The sequence below is a fragment of the Passer domesticus genome, chromosome 16 (assembly GCF_036417665.1).
Source record: "Passer domesticus isolate bPasDom1 chromosome 16, bPasDom1.hap1, whole genome shotgun sequence".
Taxonomy (NCBI): domain Eukaryota; kingdom Metazoa; phylum Chordata; class Aves; order Passeriformes; family Passeridae; genus Passer; species Passer domesticus.
The window spans coordinates 1,362,646-1,384,995 of NC_087489.1; the positions used below are offsets into that span (position 1 = coordinate 1,362,646).

The window sequence follows — 22,350 nt, forward strand, 5'->3', positions numbered from 1 at the left end:
GCCAGCCCTCACTGCTGCTCACCCAATCCATTCCCCAGCCCCGTGGTTAGTGGGCTCCAGAAAGCTGGAATGTGAAATGTTTGGAGCCTGCAGCTGTGCCCAGGGGCTGTGAGCTGGGGGTTGTGGGCAGAGGCCAGGCTGCTCCAGGCACATTCCTCTGCAGCCCCTGCAGTTCAGGAGTCAGCAGGGAGCTGAGGCAGTTTGCTCTTGTGTATGGGATCACTGAATTTCAGGGCTATAGAAACAGGACTTGCAACCAGGATAAGGCAAGAGACTGGTGGATCACTCACCTGGATGAAGTCAGGTGTGATCCCACAGCAGAGGTGAAGATTCAGTTCCTGTTTATGTTCCAAACACTGCTCTTTCTGCACATCCTGGGCTACCTTGAAAATCTCTGTGCTTTTAAGGAGGTCTGTGGCAGTTGCTGAGCAAGAAATCCTGCAGCAGTAACCACCTGAACTCCCTGGAAGAGATCCTTGCACCAAGCCCTGCAGCCCCTCGCCCTGTCAAAGTCCTTCCCACTCTCCCCTACTCCTGGGATCCCACTCACACCATCCCACTGCAGCCTGGGGTTTATTGTGTTTGCATCCTCCTCTTTGCGTTATAGATTTGGCCTTTATCTTTGTTATTTGTGTCTCCAATTCTTCCCCTACCAAGTACATCAGTCGCTATGGAAACGATTATTTCCTCGGGATGAGTAATCTTCGTGACAGCCCCGAAAACAGCAAAAAGTCAGTGCATACACTGCACCTTCTACTTAATTCAGCGAGTTGTTAATTAGCTCTTCCCTTCAAAGGGATCAAAATCTCTGCCACCAATGATCTGCAGGGAAAAAGAAAGAGTTTTGACTGGCTGCTTTGATCATTTTGTGCTAACTTGGCATGAATCGGAGAAACCCAACAGGCAGCTGCTGGAGCAGCAGCCACCATCCAGGGCCTGTGTGTGGGAGGACCAGAGGACGTCAGCTGCATGTAGGAAGCTCCCAGTAACCACTGAGCCTGAACCACTGAGCAAAGCAGAAATCCCAGTGGAGTCCCAGCACTCTGGAGCTGACAAAGTCACTGCACCACAGCTGGGAGGTGCAGGATCCCCCCACCAGTGTCCCCAGGTGGGCAAGAGGCCAGTGGCACCCGGCTTCTGCCAGCCACATGAAATAAATGGGCAGGAGATCTTTCTCGTTTTTAATGCCTTTATTAAAAAGAATCAGCTCAGGTGGGGAGAAATCGACGGGTCGCGCCCACGCCGCCGCTGCTCCCAGGAGTGGCACGGAGGAGGAGGGTGATGCGGCTTTGTCCGCAGATCTGCAGGCAGAGCTGGGGATTCCCTCCTCACGGGAGAGTCGCTGATTCCTGGCTTTTTTGTCTAACACCCTGGGGTGTCTCTTTAATCAGCATCTTTTCAGGTTAGGGTGAGAAGCAAAAAGGATCCAAGCAGTCACTGGACTACGCTCCCATCCTTAGACATCACTTAGGTCACTTGTTGGCTCGTAATTTTAGGGGTTTTCCTGGGAAAACTGTAAAAATTCGGGGCGCAATGCATTTCTCATCTGCATACTGGCTCTGATGTCACTGCTATTCTCTTCACCTGGAGGGTCTGTCCTGGTGTCCCTCCCTGGCAAGCGGCCAGCATCAGGGGGACAATGGTTAATCACCGGCCATTAACAGGTAATTGAAGAACTCTTCTTTGGCAGTGAAACTAACTTACAGCAACTGGTCTGACTTGTTTTTAACTCTGCAACCAAAAACAAAAAAATAGATAGCTTTCTATTCATAACAGGCCTCATCCCAGCAGTGACTGGTACTGACATTTCTGAGGGCAGCACCATGCTCCTAGCCCCTTTCCCTGGGAGCATCCCACACTCCTGCTCCATCCACTTGGCTGCCAAGGCAGGCAGGGCTCCCAGAACCTGCAGGACCCTGGGCTGCCACCTCTGGGCTCTCCATCCCACCCTGCGGAGAGCCCGTGGGATGGTGGAGAGCCGCCTGCAGCCCCGCACTGCCAGCTCCCAGCGTGGCAGCCTGGGAGGGTCTGGTGTGTGCTCATCCCCAGCAAAGAGCTTCCCTGAGCACGGCACTCAGACAGGGGCAGGCCAAACAATCAGTTTTCCATCCCCCGGCACTGCAGCATTGCTGGAAGGTGCTGATGTCTCCAGATCGATCACCAGGAGCAGGGAAGGTCATGTGCAGACAGGCTGATTGCTTCGTCACCTTGCTGAGCCAGGAATTTTGCACCTCGAGTGTCACCTCTGGGCTGAGCTTCTCCCCTGTGCTCACCTCAGGGGCCTCCTACCCTGGGGAGGACACATGGCCCAGGCACAGAGCACAGGGAGGAGATGCAGAGACCCCGCTCCAGGACTGCCTAAACAAACCCAGATCCTCTCCCCAGCCACCCCCACAGGCAGCTTGATGTGTTTTTATATTTAACACCACCACTTCTCACCCTGCACTCTGCTTTTCTGCCTGCATCCCTGTATCCCCTGGCTGCACCCACCTGTGCTGTGGGTTTCCTGCAGGCACATTAATCCCTGGCTGGAATTTCTGTAAGGACTTGAAGGCTCACTTTTAGCTGGCTGAGTTCCTCCTAAATCTCAAGGCTTCATTCCCAAGGTGGTGAAGAAGGCACTGGAGCAGCTTTTGGAAGTGGCCAGGGGCAATTCCCTGATTCCAGCCCCTTTAGAAGCTGTGCCTGCCCCGGTAGCCAGGCCTTCTCCTGGTCACCACCACGGCCCTGCCTTGCTCCAGGCTCAGCCCAGCTCCCTGCTGGAGCAGCGTGGGAGGGAGGAGGCAGTGGGAGATCCCTGCACATCACCACCACCACAGCACCACACTACAACAGATGCTGAGGTCACCACAGTAACAGCAGGGATCTTTCAAAGTCCTCTGTGCCATCTCATGGAAAATCTCAGATCCACACCCCATCCCAGTGAAAACCCACTGATCTGCCATCCCTGGGCATCCCTCTGCACTGCTGTGCTCCCACCCAGGTGCCAGGAATGCAGCCAGATCCTGCATCTTCACACCACGTGGCAAATGCTTCAGCCATGGGATTTATTTTTCTATGGATGTATTTCAGGTTTTACTGTAAAAAGAAAAAAAAATATTTAGCTTATTAAATGACATCCAGACAATCTTTTTATTAAGACACCCAAATATTCTTCCATCTGTGTTTGTACTAAGAGAAAATGAAACCATTCTTATCAACAGACTTGTCAGCAAATCTTGGGAAAAGGGTAAAATTAAGCCATGAGTGCAAACCTCTTGTTAACATGAGCATCTGTAATGCCCTCAAAATAGAAGGAAACTAAACATCAACTCAGCAAAATCCGGGGAGAAGCAAATTAACAAATTACTCTTACAGTACAGTGGTTTTTCTTTCTTGAAAAAATCCACAAACAGGTTAATCTCCTGCTCTGTGTCAAAAGGTGCAAAACTCTTCTCCTTTCAGCACCTTCCACCCCAGCTGCTGCAAGCTCAGCCAAAAGACAGCCCAGGTGTACCAGCAGTTACCTGCACTTTCTTCCAGTCAGTTATGTGTGCTATTAAATCTCTCTTTCTTACTCATGGCAGAGCCCAGAGATGTTCTGCTGGATTTACCAGGTCAATTCTGAAGTCTGATCACATAAAGCTGTGGCAGGGAGAAATAAACTCAGCACATCTTAATTCAAAGCCCAAAGACACAACCTTCATGGAAAGCAGTTTGCACGGCTGAGAATAAATCTCTACCTCTGCTCATGTATAAAGATCTAAGAATAAATTATTTGATAATGTTTATCCTTGTGTGGAAGTCTTGTATCATTCATTACATGCTCAGGATAAGCAGCTGAGCTCTGAGCTTCTCTCCTGACTGGACAGGAATGCCCTGAGGTCCTGCCAGGGTGAATTGGTTACTCTTCCCCTCCTGGCAGTGAAGGGTCATTTCCTACAAGCCACTGCTGAGCCCAGCCCCACTGCTGTGTGTCAGACCCCTCCAAGTGTCCCCAGCACTGTCCCAGAGGAGCATCCCCTCATGTACCACTGTCACAGCTTCTCCCACACCTCTGCTCTGCTCAGCAGAGCTCCCGGAGCTGGGCCAGCAGGTTCCACCCTCCTGCCTGGCTTCCTTGTGCTGCTCCAGCTGAAATCCTTGCTGGCATTGCAAGGAGAGCCCCCCACCCACCAGGGGAGCAGAGCTCATCAGAGCCAGGGCACAGCCTGCACATCCCACCAGCTCCACAACCCGGCAGTGCTGGGTTAACGGGGGGCACCAGCAGCTCAGCAGCTCTGCTGCCCAGCCTGCACCCTCCACTTCATCACTGAAAGGTTCTTATTGCAGCTCCCACTGCTGTAAACTGTGCCCCTTCCCCACGGCTGGGAAGGAACACTGACAGGCTGCTTCAGAGAGGAGATCAGCTCTTTGGATTTCCACCCGTGAGGGTTTAGGTGTTATTAATACTGTTGCGAATGGCATTTTTAATGCTAAATCAGTTTCAGCCTGAGCCAGGGAGGCCAAGTATCGTAGGCAGCACAGAGAAGGACTCACAGGAAGGATTCACAGAAGTTAAGGAGGTTTTTTTTTTTAAAAATAAAGAAATCTGTGATTAATCTCCTTAATGCAAAGAGCATTTTCTGGGACGTCAGTTTAATGACTCAACACTTCTGCTGCAATGTCACAAAGCCCCTCCACTCATCCAGCTCCTGGAGTCCAGGGAATTTCTGGCTTTTATTCAGAGTCAAAAGTGCTGAACCCCAGTGGAAGGCAAATAGCTGGAGAAGGGAATAGAAGTCCCCCAGGAAGGCATGCAAAGGCACTCAGCAAATCCCCATCCTCAGAGCAGACTGAGGTTTTGGAGTCCCATCCCCACCCTCCTGTGCCTACACCAGGCTCTCCCCATCCTGAGATGGCCCAGCACTGGCACCGGAGGGCTGGGGAGTGGAGCACCCAGGGACAGGGCAGTGTGAGGGCAGACCCTGGGGGCTGGGCACTGCCTGTCATCCTGGCCGCGGCTCTGGCAGCCATCGGGGATGGGCAGTGAGCACTGCCCGGGGCGTCCCAGGGCTGCTGCACCGCCCAAAATCCACCCCACGGTGACAAATGTCAGCCAGGCCTGACAGAGCAGATGGACAGAGGCTGGGAAGCAGATGGAGAGAAGGGAATTTGGAGCTGATTTGAAAAGCCCCGAAGTGCCTCGTTAGGAAAACACATCCAGGCATGGACAGAGCAGCCTGCAAAGGTGGGGAGGACAGGATGTGAGAGGAGCTGCCATGCACAGCCTGCTCCTGTCACCCTTGGGGTCAGAGGACAGCCAGAGCCCCCAAGGGACACCACACACCTTCATTCCCACTGGATGCAGACCCAGCTGGCAGCCTCCTCAACCAGCCACACAGTCAAGCAAATAAATCCAGAGAGGCTGGGAGCCCCCAGAGCAGCGCTGGGGGTTTCCTCACCTCAGGATTGCAGCCACCATCCCTGGTGTGTGTGCACTGCCTGTGCCCACACCGGGGCTGTGCCCGGGGCCACGGCAGCGGCAGCTCCTGGGTGGCTTGGCTGGCTCCTCCTCAGCCCCTCCATCACCTCCCTGCCCACCTCCAGAGAGAGGGATGGGAGCTGGGAGCAGTGGCAGCGGGCTTGGTGCCTGTGCTGGTTTCTACACCCCTCTGCTGGGCAGCCAGCACAATCGCTAAGGAATGTGGCAGGAACCGCAGGGAGAAGCCTAGCAGGAAAAGGAATAAAACCAACATGTTTTTAAAATGAACATGTCAGGGGGAAAAAAAACAACTTCTTTAATTCCCAGTGTGCAAAATCACCACCAGCACTGTGGCCAGACAAACTGAAGTCCGTGTGAACATCCCTTGGCCCAGCTCTGCCTGAGGGGACAGAATGGATCTGAGATTTTCACCTAAGGAATCCCTGAAGGAAAAATAAGCTGGGAATCCTTGCCTTGCTGTTCCAGATATTGGATATCTAGAAGACCTGCATAGGATCCATATAAAAAAATATCACTCATCTTTTATATTCTTGTAAGGCAGCAGAGGCTGGGGATTTGGGCTTGGACACATCAGTTTTTAACCTAAGCTCAGGCAGAGGTTTCCCACGTGTTCTGTGACTTTTCTGTTGTGGTTTAGTCCCAGTTGGGAGCTCAGCCCTGCACAGCCACTCGCTCACCCCAATGGGACAGGGGAGAGAAAATCAAGAAATAACTCATGGGTTGAGATAAGGACAGCTTAATAGGGAAGTAAAATCCACACACACAAGTAAAACAAACCAAGGATTTAATTCCCCACTTCCCCAGGGCAGGCTCAGCCATCCCCAGGACAGCCAAACCCCATTATGGTAACATCACTGCTGGGGTGAGGAGCAGAACAGCCCTTGGCTGTGCCAGCCCTGCTCAACAACTAAAACATCCCTGGCTTGTCAGGATTTTTGTTTTCAGCACAAATCCAAAACATAGCCAGGTGCCAGTTACTGCGAAGAAAATTCACTCCGTCCCAGTCAAAAGAAGCACATGCCACCCTTTATTCCATACCATTTATGTCATGCTGAGGTCCCACAGTATCCACACAAGCTCATTAACCACCAGCCCACTTCCCATATTTTGATATAATATACAGATATCATTCCCCTAGTATTTGGAGCACTGTGTAAAATGTCCACAAATGTCCACAAAGTGAGTGCTCAGCTCATTTAGTCCATGCCTTTGGGGTCCATGGCATGGTGGCCACTCAGGTCTGGAGAAGTGGTGTTTGTGGGGAGGTGCTGGGCACACAAGGCAGCCTAGGCCAGGTCACTGCTGCCCTGCAACTGCTTCTTGTGTGGTTCCTCCACTGGTTCAGTGGTTCCTGCTGTAGTAATTCGCAAAACCTGCAACTCAAATCCTGGGTTACAACAATTTAAAGATATTTCCATGACAATCTTCACCTCTTTGGACCTGATTATCAGGTTTAACACTGCAGTGAACTCTTCCCTCCTTCCCTGTTCCTGCTCCAGCTTGGATTTAATCACAGATTGGAGTCCCTTGGGGTGTCCCTGCTGCAAGTGCAGCTTTATCCATGAGCCACAGTCTCCACAGCAATATACCTGCTGTGGCACAGATTTATCCAGAGCCACAGAGCTCTGGGTTGCACTTGCTCCAGCGTGGCCTCATCCAGGGGCTGCAACACCTTCAGGGACACATCTGCTCCAGCAAGGCGTTATCCACAGCCACATTCCCTTTGGGAATGGCCCTGCTGCAACAGGGCCCTACCCCTGCCTTCATCCCTCTGTGTGTGTTAATCCATGGCCACAGTTTCAGGTGCTCCAGCATAGCCTCACGCACAGCCAGGGATGTTCAAGGTGTACCTGCTGCAGCATGGACTTATCCCACAGCACCAGAGGCCCTGAGATGTCCCTTCTCCAGCGTGGATTGATCCCTTTGGAGGCACAGCTTTTGCAGCATGGGCATGCCCACAGCCACACACTTCCAGAAGTACCTGCCCTGGTGTGGAGTTATCAGACACGTCGGGTGTCCTGCTCCCGTGTGGACTCATCCCCAGGTCCCAGTTCCTTCAGGAGAGAGCCTGCTCCTGCACAGGCTCATCCCAGGTGCCAGCCCCTCTGGAGCTCACCTGGGGTTCCAGCCTGCCCAGCACAGATGCAGCAGCGGTGCCACATCTCCCTGGCTGTTATCCAGGCACAGCACAGTGAGGTGATCGGCACCACACCAGCAGGGAACGCCAAAAGCTGCCACTAATGAGAACAAGATTGCAATGTGAGTGTGAGCTGAGCCCCCAGCAAGCGCAGGAGCTGCCAATTAACGGCTCAACAGCACTCACACCTATGGATTCCACACAGCACATTCCAATTGAACCTGTCACTATCTTGAACGCTTGGAGCCCCACAGCAGGCACCAAAAAGGACTCCTGTAGGCTGCTGCACACACAGGCAAAGCAAACCAAGGGATTAATTCCCCACTTCCCATGGGCAGGGAGGTGCTCAGCCATGCCCAGGACAGTCAGGCTCTGCCATGGTAACAGGGACTTGGGCAGACAATCGTCATCACTCCGCATATCCCCCGCTTCCTCCTTCTTCCCTGGTTTTACATTATGGTCTGGGATGTCCCTGGGGTCAGCTGTGCTCAGCTGTCCCCTCTGTGTCCCCCCTCCAGCTCTTTGTGCACTCCTCTTGCTGGAGGAGTGAGGAGCAGTACAGCTCTGGCTCAGTAAGTAAACATCCCTGAGTTATCAGCAGTTTCCAGCATAGATCCCAAGCACAGCCTACACTGAGGAGAATTAACCCCAGCCCAGCCCAAAGCAGCACAATGTTATTAACCCAGCAGTGTGCCAGCTGGGTCTAGACACTCCACGTGGAGACACCAACTGATTTTCTCTAAGCACTCACAGCAGAAGCTGACAGCTCTTTCATGCAGTCCCCAAACTGAATAAAATGAGAAATTTGGGTTCAGAGTGCAATTAGTGCTTTTTGTGGGCACAGAATTGATGGCATTCCTCCTGTAGCCTTCTCAGGGACAGGCAGGACCTGCCTCCTCTACCTGGAGTACAGAGAGAATTTTGGCTGGAGTCTGTGACCATGTTGGAGGTGCAATAAGTCCACAAAAGATCAGCTGGTGCCACTGGGCAGAGGAACAAACACTTTCAGAGCCCAAGGATACCCATTTCCCTCAGCATGTGTGAGCTCTAGCTGTACCAACACCCACTCTGAGCCATGCTGGGAGCCCCTGCTGGCATGGAGGGACCATGGGGGAATGAATCCATTGGCAGAAGAGAGAGCAGGAGTCTGAGAGCCAGCACAGCCCATGTGCATCTGTGCTTGGCTGCTCTCCTGCACTGGCCACTTCAAAGACCAAGCCAGAGGGGACCCACAAGGCATACGAGGACATTCCCTCACATTTTGCAAAGGAAACAGTGGGGGAAAGTCCCATTCCAGCAGGGCTGCACAGAAACAGTCACAGTCAGTTCAGCAGCTCTCTACGTATGTGTCAGGGGGTCCACTTTGATCCAAACCCAGCAATCAGTGGCTGGGATGGCTCTCAAGGAGGAGCTAAGGCACAGCAGATGGATGAGCTGCTTGGTCAGCTCCTGGGAGCTGGTAAAATCACCTGACTGAGAGGCAGTTTTAGCTTGTGCTATGACTGGATGCCAATAGCTTTTGCAGCTTTCATGTTTTAACAGGGCAGAGGACTTAAAATCCTTAGGAATTGCAGCTGGAGAACTAAAAATCCATAGAAAAATCATTCAATTGAAGCTCACTGATGCTCCTTGATCCTGAATTTTGGAGAGAAATAGCCACGTGCAAGAAGAAGGGATCCTTGTAGGCAGGGCCACACTTTCAGGTGCCACAGGGACACCTCCTGCTTTCTTCTCTCCCTCCATTCCCCACAAACACAAGGAAGATTAAGGTGAGACACCCAGGGAGACTGGGAATGACCCCAACACTGAAGCACCCCAGGAATACCTGAACTGAGTTGGGTCATTTTGCACGTGAATCCTTCTGGTGTCAGTGCCTGTGGGCTCCCCAAGAGGAGCTATGGGAAAATGGAAGAAAACCTGCCCATTTTGCCTCTGGAGCAGGCCCCATGTTCAGAACTGGGCTCCCAGTTAGAGAAGTGTGATGAGAATGGTGTGCTGGGAGAGGGAAGTGCAACAGAAACAGTTGGACATTTGACAGCAGCATCCTGACACACCAGTCTTGCAACATACAGCTGGTGGATAATAAATTCATAATATGCACACTTTAGACTGTTATCACGAGCCATTCATATACCTGCTGCTGGAACGGCTGGAGAAAGAACATGAATTTCACACTGAGGGCTCCTCTGACAACAGATTATATGAAATAATCACAAGCCAAATATTAGGCCCCAACAAGACAGACAAATTACATTGATATTTATATTAGACTAACAATAAAAGGCCTGTAGAAGGTTACCTGAGCTCTGCTTCATATGTCACAGATTATGATTAATTACAGATTCGAACCTTTGTAGCAAGAGATCAGAGCCCTTCACCCTTAGGAGGGAAAACAATGAATGTAATTTCTTCTTCTGACACTCCTCCCTCCTTCCACTCACATAGAAACACCACGATACTCATCTGTCTTCATTTCTCTTAAGTGCCCAGGGAAAGGGAACAGAGTCTTGAAATACAGAGTTGCAGCTTCCAGTTGTGCAGCTCCAGCTGATTTGGTGAATCAAACCATAAAACTCACAGGTTTGGGCTTTGTGCTGAGTCTCAGGAGCACACATCCCTCTGGGTGTGAGAAAAGCTGTGGATTCAGGGCTGAGCCTGCTGTGTGCTCGTGGGCACCAGGAACAGGACTGCCAATCAAGGGTGTAAAAATGACAGGGCACACAGAGAGAGGTCAGGCACTGATCCGGAAGGATGGAGAAGATAACTGGATCTTATCTGCATCTGCTCTGAGCAACCTCTGCCAGCCTGCCTGGACTGTGGGAGAGATGAGGTTCACTTCTGGTCACTGTGTCACTGTTTTACAGCCAGTTCTCGTGTTTCAGGATTTCCAACAGACCAAAAGAGAAGGAATAAGACAGCACAAGGGTGAGGCCATCCTAATTCCAGCCAAGGCTGGTCAGAGAGGTCCCTAAATGGCCTTGGAATAGGGGGAGGTTTTGGCATTTACCTTCTGGGCCCCAGGCTGGTCCTAATCCAGGACCAAGGTGGAAGAAAGCTAGAAGAAAAACAATCAATGTGAAAAACACATCACTGATTATGGGGGACAAACACTGAAAAAGGGGAAGAGGATATGAGATGGAAAGATTTGCAAATGGCTTGAGAGGGCACTGGAGGAAGATATGGTACCAAGTGAGGAGGCACCTTGAAGACTCTGGATTCCTTCTGAAGGACAGAAATGGAAAAAAAAAACAAAACCAAAAGGATGCAATCCTAACATGAATCCTCTGTCCCTTTCCTTGTGGCCTCAGCAAATCTCACTCTGCTGCCACCTGCCAGGGGCCCTGAGCTGTTCCATCAGAGAGCCATCACATTATCAGGGCCCCTGAAGTCTGAAAGACACAGCAGCCAGTGCTGGTGTATCAGCATCCATGGGACACGGGACTCCTCATCCTGTGTGTCACATCCTCTGCCTATCCCAAAGAGCACACGGCCCCCAGGCACTGATGCTTTGGAGAAAAGGGCTCTGGCTGTGGAGCTGCTCTGAGGGCAGTGCTGGCTCAGCCACAGGGAGGTGCCTGTGTGAGATCCCACTGCATCTGCTCACACATGAGCAGAAAGCAGGGAACTGTGTCTCCTTTTCTCATCTAGGCACTCCCTGACCCAGCAAATGCACTCCTAGTGCTGTTTGTCCCTCTCCTGATCTGTCTCACTCTAGTCCTGCTTTGGTGCTGACCAGTTTGGGGATTTTTCTAACCTGACTTTGCTTTTGGGAGCGGGTTTGTCTGGTTGTCTCATTACAGGAGAACCAACTCCCTTGTGTACTTCTGTTTGCCACCACCTGTGGCCCCAGGGTGGGCAGGACCCTGGGCAGCTGTCTGTGTGCACAAAAGCCAGCCTGGAAGCACACGGCTGTGATCATTCCCACTCTGTACAGCCCTGAGCTGAACAGGCTGCATTTCATCCACCTCCAGGGCACAGCACAGGGACGTTCTCCCCAGAAAAGGTGCTGATGTTAACACCAGCTGAGGGCTTAGAGCTCAGAGGTTGCATGGACAGCACTTTTGCCATCAAGAATTTATTTTTTCCTGTTGGAACAGGGAAAGGAATTCCTTATACTGAGTGGCAGAGATGTTGAAATGAGCATCATCATCTATGAGAGAGCAGCTTTTATGGGCAGTGAAAACAGCACTGGAGGGCAGATATTTGGAGAAAGGCAGTTCCTCAGGGCTTTGGTCCTGAAGAGCACCCATCTGCAGGGAAGCCCTTAAAACCAGGCTGAATTTTCCTCCTTATCCCTGGACTTTAGTCCAGGCTTTCACACTGCCTTCACTGGGCACAGGATGGTTTAGCTGCACCTGGGGCTGTTTCCAGTGGGTCATACAGGCAGCTCCATAGGTGTCAGCACAGACAATTCCAGGTGAATGCCCCATCAAGGGTTTTTAAATTTGTGCTAGGGAGTCACTTTCTGGGGAGACCAGGAATGGAAAATAACAGAATCCAGCTATGGTGGGGAGAGGAGCTTTGGCACTAGGCACTACAAGCTGCAGTTATCCCAAATGAGATACAAATTACTTAAATAATGGGATTTTTTTACATTTTAAGTCTTTGGTAGAATTCATCCTTAGTTCTGTGTATGTCCCACTCAGTGCAATGGTGTTGCTGCCCACAGGAGAGGCTCAGAGACACTGTGACACTTTAGTAATAAACAGTTTTCCTACTTACCAGTTTCTGAGAAAGCTCTGGTGCTTCAGAGCTTGTTCTCCAACAGAACAGCTAAAGTGGAAAATCCTGACTGTGAGCTACATCCCAACACTTCCAGGAGAGCTTTTATTTTAGTAGGCTCAGGGACAAGATACAACATCTCTTGTACTGTTCCTCTCTGTGTTGGGCTATTAAGGATTTAAAAAAGGCTTTTTGAACTTTCTACACAGAGATGTGTAATGGCTAACTTTAAGTCAAAATATCTGTATATTGCATGAAAAAAATAATACAGCAATTTGTAAATTAGTTGCTGCAACTGCACACAGAAAACACTCCATGAATTTGTGAAATCATACAAGCCCTTTCCACTGTAACACTGCCTGTTGCACTTGTGAATCAAGCGCTTAGTAAATGAAAAAAACTTGAGAGATTCTCCCAGTTCTTTAACTCAAACTCAGCAGTTGCTTTGTTGCAGATTCACTCAGGGCAACACCCTGGAAAGGGAAGGCAGTGGTGGTGCCCTGGGCTGTCACAGACAGAGATTTTCCAGCATGGAAGCATGAGGTGAATACAAGCTGCTTTTAAAGCAGCTGGGAAAAATCCTGAAGCAGAACTAAATGTGGCCTTTTTACTATTTTGATTATGTAGTATGCAACATAAAAATGTTATCTGCATTAGAATAGAAATGCTTATATAAAATCTAAATATTTAATGTAATACAATATAATTAGATATATAGAAGTTTGTCTCAAATATTCAAATTATAGTGTACACCATGAATACTTTGAATCTAAAGCCCAACAGACCATAACAGTGCATTTATCTACTTTTTGAGAGGATTTTCATCAACAGATTGGGAGAATTTTCCTAATTCAGACCATTAAAGGGAAGTCAGGACACATTCTTGGTGACTCCAGGCAGATGTTTGGGATTCTCCTGCGCAGCCTGGAGGGGACTCCAAAGACAGAGCCCTTGGGGCATCCCCAGCTCTCAGGGGCTGTGACAGGACTCTGAGGGACTGACCCCGGGGCCCTCTGGGACTTTCTTTCTAGTCTGATCCTGTCTCTGGAGGAGAAGAACCAGTGCCTCAGAACGCTGGAAAAACAGAGTCTGACACTGAAAAACCGTGAGTCTCGGTTCTTTTCTGCCCTTAAGCAGGCAGAGCAGCTCTGTTCTCAGCAGAGAAGAGAAATGCAGGAGGTCAATGACCAGGTAAGCTGCGCACTGGCATCCCCTTCTCCAGGGACACACAGGGACGCACCTTTGCCTTGGAGGCCCCAACCCCTTTCCCCTCCCAGCAGCATCCACAGCTGCCCTGTTCTGCCCAGGGCTGCTGCTGCACTCTGAGGCCAAGGCTGAATCTGGTGTCTGCTGCAGAAGATTTCCCCCATCCTCTCCTGGGTCCCATCAGGAGATCTGGCAGGAGAAGCAGCAGCAGACTCCTCTGGAGCTTCTCTGTCCCTCTCTTAGCAGTGTTGTCCCACACAGAGTTGGTGCCTGTGCCGGACTCTGAGCAATGTGGGGACACAGCCGTGGCTGTGGCAGGCTGGGCAGGGCACTTCCAGCACAGCCAGTTCAGAGCTGCAGCCCAAGGATGCCCATTGCCTCCCTTTCCCTGTTTTGTCTCCATTGGTCTCCATTGCAATCCTTGCTTCTGTGCCTTCCAGTTGTGGCATGTTTTTTGTGTGACATAATTTCTTCTTTGTTGCTCTCTCTCTCTTGCCCACTCTGCTGCCTCAGGAGCAGCCCTGTCCCTGAGGCTGTGTGTGTCCATCTTCCAGATGCAGGCCATGCTGTGGGCAGAGATAGAGAACAGAGATCACCAGGCAAGTCAAGAGAAGCAGCTGCTGGCAACTGAGGAGTCTGAGCTGTGTGTGAGGCTCCAGAGCTCTGAGGAAAGAGCAGAGGCCATTGCCTCACAGTGTCAGGCCATGGAGCTGGAGCTGAGGAAGACACAGGCTGAGAGAGACAATCTCAGGGCTCGCAATAAGGAGCTGCTGAAACAGCTGGAGCAAAGTGAGCAAGGCACAGCTTCACCTCTCCCACCCAGTGCCCCATGCTGTCTCACCCCTGGGGATCTCTGATCCCATGCAGAGGAAAACCGCACTGCCCTGAAATGGCAGAGAGGGAGAAAAACAACCAGCAGGAGATTTATCCATCCAAGTGCCAGTGAAAGCTTTCTCTTGAGAAAGATGCTGTGGCTGGCAGTGCCATCTGGCTGTGCTGGGGCTGATCCCGTGCACAGCTGGTGCCTTTCAGGTGCCGTGTCTGTGCTGAGGAGCTGTAGCTGGATGCCTCAGCTCCATTGCCCCAATCTCCAGGCCCTGCCAGAGCCTCCAGGCTATTGGCCTCTCTGGAGCAGGGCTGCACAGGCATCCCCTCTCCTTTGTCTCTCTTGGGTTGCTCACTCTGCACAAGGCCAAGAGCAAACACACATTCCTATCCCTCTCAACCTTGCCCCTTTCATTCCTGCTTTTTTCTCTGGGGGGAAGTTTCCTTCATTTCTTTTCAGCTTTGGAGCCTTTGTGGGCTTAGGGCCTGGCAAACACAGGCTGCTAGAGAAGACAGTGCTGTTGTCTCTGCAGGATGCACATCAGTTTGCCTTTGCTTTGCTTGTCCCCTTTCCCTCCCCTTTTCTTTCCCCTTCCCTGCTGCAGAGTGGGTGCAGGCAGAAGCCATGCACATCTCTCACCAAATTCTCCTGGACAAAGAGGCCACGGAAAGGCAGGAAGAGGCTGTGACTCTTCGTCAGGAGGTGGCATCTCTGAAGAGGAAATTGGAAAACCTGGAGAAGGAAAGGAACGATGTTCAGGTTGGCAGATGCCACAAAGGGCCATTTCCCAGCTATGTTTGGAACTTGTGTTACCAGTTCTAAGGAGCACCTTTTTCCTGTTTAACTTTTCTAATTGCATTCTTCTGAATAAGGAGGAAAAATGTTGTAATCATGTAAAGCCAGTTAATGCTGAGGCTGCTAAATTTCCTCCATGCTGGGCTTCTGTGCCCAAGAAGCTTTAGTTCTCAATGTCCTCACTGTCTCTGTTGACATTGCATGGTTTGGGGAATTCCCGGTGTCCAAACCCATGTTTGGATTTCTAAATATCTGGAAAGAGAGGGGAGAGTCACAAGTTTGCTGTTCACAGAAAGGTGTTTGGCCTTGGCCATCTGAGAGCAGCCAGTGGGGAGAGAAGAGAGGAAAGCCAAGTGCTGATCCACATCAGGACATGTACCTGCAAGGGGACAACTCGTCCTGAGTGGCAGCAGAGAATGACAGACTGATCTGGCCATTGCTGCTCCCAGAGAGGGCAGTGGGGCTCTCGGGGATGGAGCCATGGAACCTCTGCACAGGAGAGGTGGAAAACCTCTCCTGTCAGCCCAGCCCCAGGGAAGGAAAGGATGGGGCTGTTTGCTCTTCCCTTCCTCCCTGATGGAGAGCACATCCTCCTGGCACTGCCTGAATCCTGCTTAGCGTGGACTTGAAATCCTGGCTGCAGTTCTGGCAGCTCCTCCCCAAAGGAGCAATGGAGTGGAGCTGCAAGAGGTCAGGGAAGGGCAGAAAGGAAGCTGGGACGGGCTGAGCCAGCTGGGAAAGATGCAGCATCACCAGGGGGCCCAGCAAAGGTCTGCAGCATCCCGAGGGGCAGAGAGAGAGAGAGGGGCAGCCTGTGCCTGCCCCTGCAGCAGGAGTCTGACTCCGGGGCTCTGTGGGATTGACTCCGGGGCCCTCTCGGGCTGACCCCGGGGCTCTGTGGGACTGATCGCTGACCCCGGGGCTCTGCCGGCCTCGCCGCAGCAGCTCTGTGGGACTGAGCGCGGGAGACGCCGCGCGCTGGCGGCGCATGCGCAAAGCCGCGCGCAGCTCCCGCCGGACCGCGCCCCCGCGGGCGCGCGCCCGCAGCGCTCAACCGCCGCTTCCCGAGCACGCGCGGCGGCGCGGTGACGTTGGCGCGCGCCCCGCCTCCCGCTATAAAAGCGGCGGCGGGTGGCGGGCGCCATTGTGGTGCGCCAGGCCCGGCCGTGCGGAGCGGGCCAGCAGCGCCTCCGCCCTTCACGTCGCCAGCGCTCTTGCTCCTTCTCTTTCTCTCTTTCTGTCTCTTTTCCTTTTTCTTCTTCTTCTTCCTCCTCCTCTCTTTTCCTCTCCTTCCCCTCCTCCCCCCCCCCGGCCGCGGACATGCCGCGCGTCTACATCGGCCGCCTGAGCTACCACGTCCGGGAGAAGGACATCCAGCGTTTCTTCAGCGGCTACGGCCGCCTGCTCGAGGTCGATCTCAAAAACGGGTGAGCGTCGTTCGTCCGAGGGCCCCGGGCCGGCCGGGCCCGTCCATGTCGCGGCCGCTGCCGCGTGGCGCCGGCGCAAGATGGCGGCCGGGGGGAGCGAGCGGGGGAGCCGCGGCACGGAGCGGGACCGCGGCATCGGCCCTGGGACCGCGACATCGGCCCGGGGACCGCGACATCGGCCCTGGGACCGCGGCACGGACCGGGGAACGCGGCACGGACCGGGGAACGCGGCACGGACCGGGACCTGTGACACTGCGCCCCCGCCGCCGCCTGACCGGGCCTTTCTCCTCTGCCCAGCTACGGCTTCGTGGAGTTCGAGGACTCCCGCGACGCCGACGATGCCGTGTACGAGCTGAACGGGAAGGACTTGTGCGGGGAGCGGGTGATCGTGGAGCACGCCCGCGGCCCCCGCCGCGACAGGGACGGCTACAGCTACAGCAGCCGCAGTGAGTCCGGGCCCGTCCCTCCCCGCGGGGCTCGGGGCGGCGGCGGGCAGGGCCGGGGGCGGGCAGGGCTCGGCTGGCACCGAGCCCCGGGGCTGGGTGGGGGAGGTCGTTAGCGGGGGGTACCCGGTGCATCGCTGGCGCTGCAGCGTTTTCTTCGGCACCAGCGGCGCCCTCGGGTATCCCGGAGCAGTTGTGGCTGCCAAATCGTGGCCTTCTAGAAAGGGTTTGCTGTGCTAATTAACGGCTCCAGTATTCCTGGGAGCATTTAGATGTGGCAGCGATGTTGCATCAGTAATGTTAGTGTATAAATATCGTTGTGTAACTGGGGGAGAATCGCTCAGCTGTGAGCTTTGATGTGATTGATTCAGTTGGATATATGGGAGGGGCGGGGGGAGGTTTTGGAGCAGGAATCTGTTGTGCTGAAGGGGGGGGTTATTGTAAATATTTCTGTGCTCAGCTCGCTCATGTAGCTTCTTGAGCTGAGCTGTCTAGAGCTTGAAGGCCTAGTACTGTAACGAAAAGTACTAAGGTTGATTTTTTCGGTGGTGTTTGAAATCGTGGTGTTGGGGTGGGTGGGTTTCTGTCTTTTTAAAAAAATCAAATGTATGTTGTTTTAAAATTGTTGCATGTTCAATTCAAACTTTTTAACAAGTCCTTGATGTTTCAATTTAAAAGTGACCAGTGGGGCTGAGGCTGTGTCCACTGAGGCTAAGATGACTGCCTTTCCTGGCCATGGCTTTTCCATACATTGTGTGACCCTTGCCCTATGACCCTTTGGCTGACCTTACCGGAAGCCATGACGACAGCAGCCTTTTGCCATTAGACGCAGGGTGATGGTGAGGATTCCAAGGGTTAGACAAAACTGGTTAAACTGAACTAGGTGACTGTTACCTTGCGTGTTTTGTGGCCAAACCACCACCAAAAACCTCATACTGTGATGTAAGTACTTAGTGTAACTAGTAAACGTTTTTGTAAAATGTAGAAATGCATGTAATCAGTTAAGTTTTATATTTTACAATGTTCTGTAAAATAAAACTTAGCAAGGTGAATCTAATAAGGAGCAGTCACTCTCTAACAGATCTTAGGAGCACAGACTTGTAGGATGTTAGTCTGTTTGATTTGCCATTAATATAGATCATGGCAAAATTGCAAAGTTTATTGGAGGCTTAGCGAAATAAAGTCCTACTCCAGTAAATATGACTGTTAAACTAACTTTTTCAGAACATTGAGCCTCCTTCATGCTAGGAGACAACCTAACTTTGTTTCTTTGTACAATCAAGGTGGGGGTGGTGGCGGATATAGCAGTCGGAGACAATCTGGACGAGATAAATACGGACCGCCCGTTCGTACAGAGTTCAGGCTGATTGTTGAGAACCTTTCCAGTCGCTGTAGTTGGCAGGATTTAAAAGTAGGTATTGATGTTCTGTGTGGAGTCTGTTGTGAATATCAGGAAGCAGTAGCTTCCTTTAATAGCAACGTTGATTTTGTTGCAGTAGAATAATTTAAAAGTGTTTGTGTGCAATGAGTGCTGCTTGCAGAGCCCCCCGTTCTGTAGCTGCCCTGTGCTCCCTGCAGGATTTCATGAGGCAGGCTGGGGAGGTGACCTATGCAGATGCCCACAAAGAACGTACAAATGAAGGAGTGATCGAGTTCCGGTCGTACTCGGACATGAAGCGTGCCCTGGACAAGCTGGATGGCACAGAGATAAACGGCAGGAAGATCAGGCTGGTGGAGGACAAGCCACGCTCCAGCCACAGGCGATCCTACTCTGGCAGCAGGTCCAGGTAACTCAGGGGACACATTGCAGCAAACTGGTGACAATCAGTATGGGGATGGGTGCCCTGCCTGCAGCAGTTACCTTCAGTTGATGGTTTAGGAATAGGAGGAGGCCTCAGTGTAGAAGGAAATACTTTACATCAAACAGCAAAGCCAGGTTTGAGCAGTTCTTCACGTGTGAAACCTCAGATATGATTCACTGATTCACTGACAGTATGTTAAACCCACCCTGCTGGGACCACCCTTGCTCTTGAGATGTTCTGTAGCAGCTTTTCTGTGTTAGGTTATGTTACTAGATAGCACAGTGTATTAGATGCAGTCAGGAAGGTTCTTCCCTGTGAGGATGGATTTCCCAGAGCAGCTGTGGCTGACCTTAGATCCCTGGAGGTATCCAAGGCCAGGTTGGATGGGGCTTGGAGCAACCTGGAATAGTGGAAGGTGTCCCTGCCCATGGCAGGGGGTGGAACATGGTGATTTTTAAGATCCTGTACTTTATGATGAAGAGCACAACCAGGCAGAGAGAAGGGGAATGACATTTTAAATGTGTGCAGGTCACGATCCAGGAGACGGTCTAGAAGCAGAAGTCGGAGGAGTCGGAGCAGCCGCAGCAGATCCCGTAGTGTCTCCAAAAGCCGCTCCCGGTAAGTGCCCCAGAGTTAACACTGCCAGTGCAGGAACTCCCTCGCTGACAGATGTTTACAGCTGCTGGAAGTGCGCTGCAGGCCATGCAGAATAAACTCTCTCTTTGAAAGATCTAAATCCAGGTCACGAAGCAAAGACCGCTCCCGTTCCCGATCCAAAAGCAGGAAGTCCAGATCAAAGAGCAAATCCAAACCCAAGTCTGACAGGGGTTCACGCTCGCACAGCAGATCCAAGGAGAAGTCTGAGAAGTCCCGGTCCAGATCCAGGTCCAGATCTCGATCTCCCAAAGAAAATGGTAAAGGGGATGCTAAATCTAAGTCCAGGTCCAGGAGCAGGTCTCGCTCCAACTCTCCGCAGCAGCAGCAGTCTGCCAAGGCGCGCTCCGAGTCACCGCCCAAAAGAGCTGCCTCCAGGTCCCGCTCCAGGTCCCGCTCAAAGTCCCGCTCACGATCAAGATCCAGTTCAAGAGATTAGGACTACAACTCTCACCTTGCACACTATTATGGAACATTTTCCTACCTGTCAGGCCATTAGTGTTATGTTAGTACTTCAGAAGTTGGTTTTTTCTCTTGCAGGAGTGAATGGCCTAAGAACTAAGGCATAAGGCGTAAAGGTTTAATTTCTATCCCAAATTTGACAATGCCAGATGGAATGGTGGTACAAAGCAGGAAGAGTCCCCGTTTTTTAGAAATTGAGCTGAAGGTTTGATTTTATAGCATTTCTGCAGGAGTAACTTAATTACTCTTAAATGCAAAGTGGTTTTTATATTAAAAATAAACTGAATATAAACAGGCTTAAATATGGGCGTTTTGAAAGTATCCTTTTTTCTTATTTTTTTCATGGCATTAGAACTATGGGTGTCATTAGCTTCATAGGTTTCAGCTTGCTGCCAAGGGCAGGATTGCCTTGCTGAGCAGGTCACACAGTTTATCTTAATTTTGGAAGGAGTCAGCAAACTGTATAAACCAGTAACAGTACTAGGAAGATTTTAGACCAGCAATAAACTCAAGTTGGAGGACTTATGTTGTACCTTGACTTGCCAAAAGAACATTCCCCGCATACTGAGGCTGTATTAAAGGTAACAAAGGTACTCTGGAACCTGTATCTTACAGTATTGTTGAAAATCCCTTTGTTCCAGACTTGAAAGAATAAAAGCTTTCTGACGTTTCTTGCTTGAATCTCAAGTGTCACTGTTGTCAGACACGAAGGTGTCTCTTGGCTGTGGTCCAAGTCCTTAGTATGCTGTATGGTTTGTCAGCCTCTGAATCCCCATTGGACATGAAACCCAGGTAAAGAAATCTGTCTTCCCTCCCCTTTGACTCACTTATGTTAACGTTTTGCTTCAGACTAGGAGAACTATAATCCTCTTGTGTGTAGGTCCGAACTTTATTGGAAATGTAATCTCTTGGAGCTAGAGTTCTAGTTTAAACAAAGGCTTTGCTAAACCACAGTTGCCAGTTCACTTAAATTGTGGAATAGGACTCATCCCAAAAAAATCCCCTTTATAGTTAAATTGATTTTTGTAACATGCAGTAGCAAAGATTAGAACTGCCTTGTACTCTTTATACAACGTGTAGTTTGACTTGTATAAAATTAAATTGGTGACTCAAACTCTTGTGTTCATTGCAGTGAAATGGGATTCTTGCTCTGCCTTGTGCTGGGGAAATCACAAGGTAGCCTGCTTTTATGGAAACAACTTCTTTGGTTTTGTGAGGGACTTGGTAGTTCTTGACAGGCTCTTGGTGGTGTGCTTGAAAGGAGCACAAGCTCTTTGTGTCCCAGTGTCACTTTGTCCTTTCTGCAGGTGTGGCTGGGTGTGACAGCTGCACCTCTGGTTCCAAGTTACACACCTGCCCAGAGGAATTGGGTCAGCACGGGGCACATGTGAAATGTGACTTGATGCCAACTTGTCTTTCCTGGAATTTCTTTATGCTGTAAACAATTCTCCTGAAAGTCAGTTTCTCACAATGTCCTGATGGTCTGCAAAGCTGCATTTTGCCTGTTGCAGGTCAGTATCCATACTGGTGGCAGAGGGGGTCCTAGGGAAGAGTGGTCAGGTCTAAGTTCACCTTCCTGGAACCTGAAGTGGAGTGGTTCCATGCCTGGTGTTGCCATAAGATCAGGTTATCAGCCTGGGTGCTGCAGTGTTATCTGCACCTGACCCTGGTGGTAAGTTGTGATAAGGAGTTCTTGGGTTAAACTGGAGTTGTTTGCTGAGGGTGGTGTATTTTAGCATGAGTACAAAAATGGTGTCACAGTGTTGATTCCTGCAGGATCTCGGATGGGAAGGGAGTATTGGGGTCTTCCTACAGAATTCACACTGGACAAAAAGCGTTAAGTTCTGGTTTACAGCCTAAGATACACTTGAGGACATATTTGAGTTAAGCTGCTTTGGTTGTATTTCTGATCATGGAGTAGGTCAGACTTGAGAGGGAACTGCTCTTTGAAAAGCAGCTTCACAGAGAACTTTGGTAAAATACACATCACACTCCTCAAAAGAAGGATCAAGCTTGGAGCTCAGCAGGTTGAATGTGCATATTCCCAGTTTGTGTGATAACAAGATGTTGACCATTACTTTTTTGTAGATACATTCCCTGCTTTTTAAACCTGACCCCAGTGCCAGCCCGAAGCTGTCCTGGCCACCCTGAGGCTGTGGATGCCCCAGCCTTGGTCAGCAAAGCAGAGAAGGCTTGAACCAGCTGCACTCAGCTTTGTGATTGCTGTGACAGTGGCTGTGTTTTGAGTCCTCCTTATTCATGAATTACAGGGAGGGGCTAGATTGCATTTAACCCATTTACCTGGAACTCCTTTAAATATCAAGATTCCTTTCTGTGTTACTGGAGCCACATTGTCTCCTTTGCCTGCTGCCCTTCACTGTGCACATGAAGCAGGGATTCCTTGGCATGACA

General features: G+C 51.1%; 1 protein-coding gene and 1 long non-coding RNA gene across 2 annotated transcripts; one reads left to right on the forward strand and one right to left on the reverse strand.

Moving 5' to 3' along the window:
- Positions 1–13,840: 13,840 nt before the first annotated feature.
- LOC135281856 (uncharacterized) lies at positions 13,841–16,121 on the reverse strand. Its single transcript, XR_010348316.1, has 3 exons — positions 16,066–16,121; positions 14,995–15,087; positions 13,841–14,095 (listed from the first exon to the last, which is right to left on the reverse strand). It is a non-coding gene; the product is annotated as an uncharacterized LOC135281856 (long non-coding RNA).
- A 149-nt stretch (positions 16,122–16,270) lies between these two features.
- On the forward strand, positions 16,271–21,052 carry SRSF6 (serine and arginine rich splicing factor 6). The gene is made up of 6 exons (XM_064391029.1): positions 16,271–16,577; positions 16,875–17,023; positions 18,304–18,431; positions 18,599–18,807; positions 19,351–19,440; positions 19,552–21,052. Exons 1-6 carry the CDS (start codon positions 16,471–16,473, stop codon positions 19,913–19,915), a joined length of 1,047 nt encoding a protein of 348 aa, XP_064247099.1. The 5' UTR covers positions 16,271–16,470; the 3' UTR covers positions 19,916–21,052.
- Positions 21,053–22,350: the final 1,298 nt, after the last annotated feature.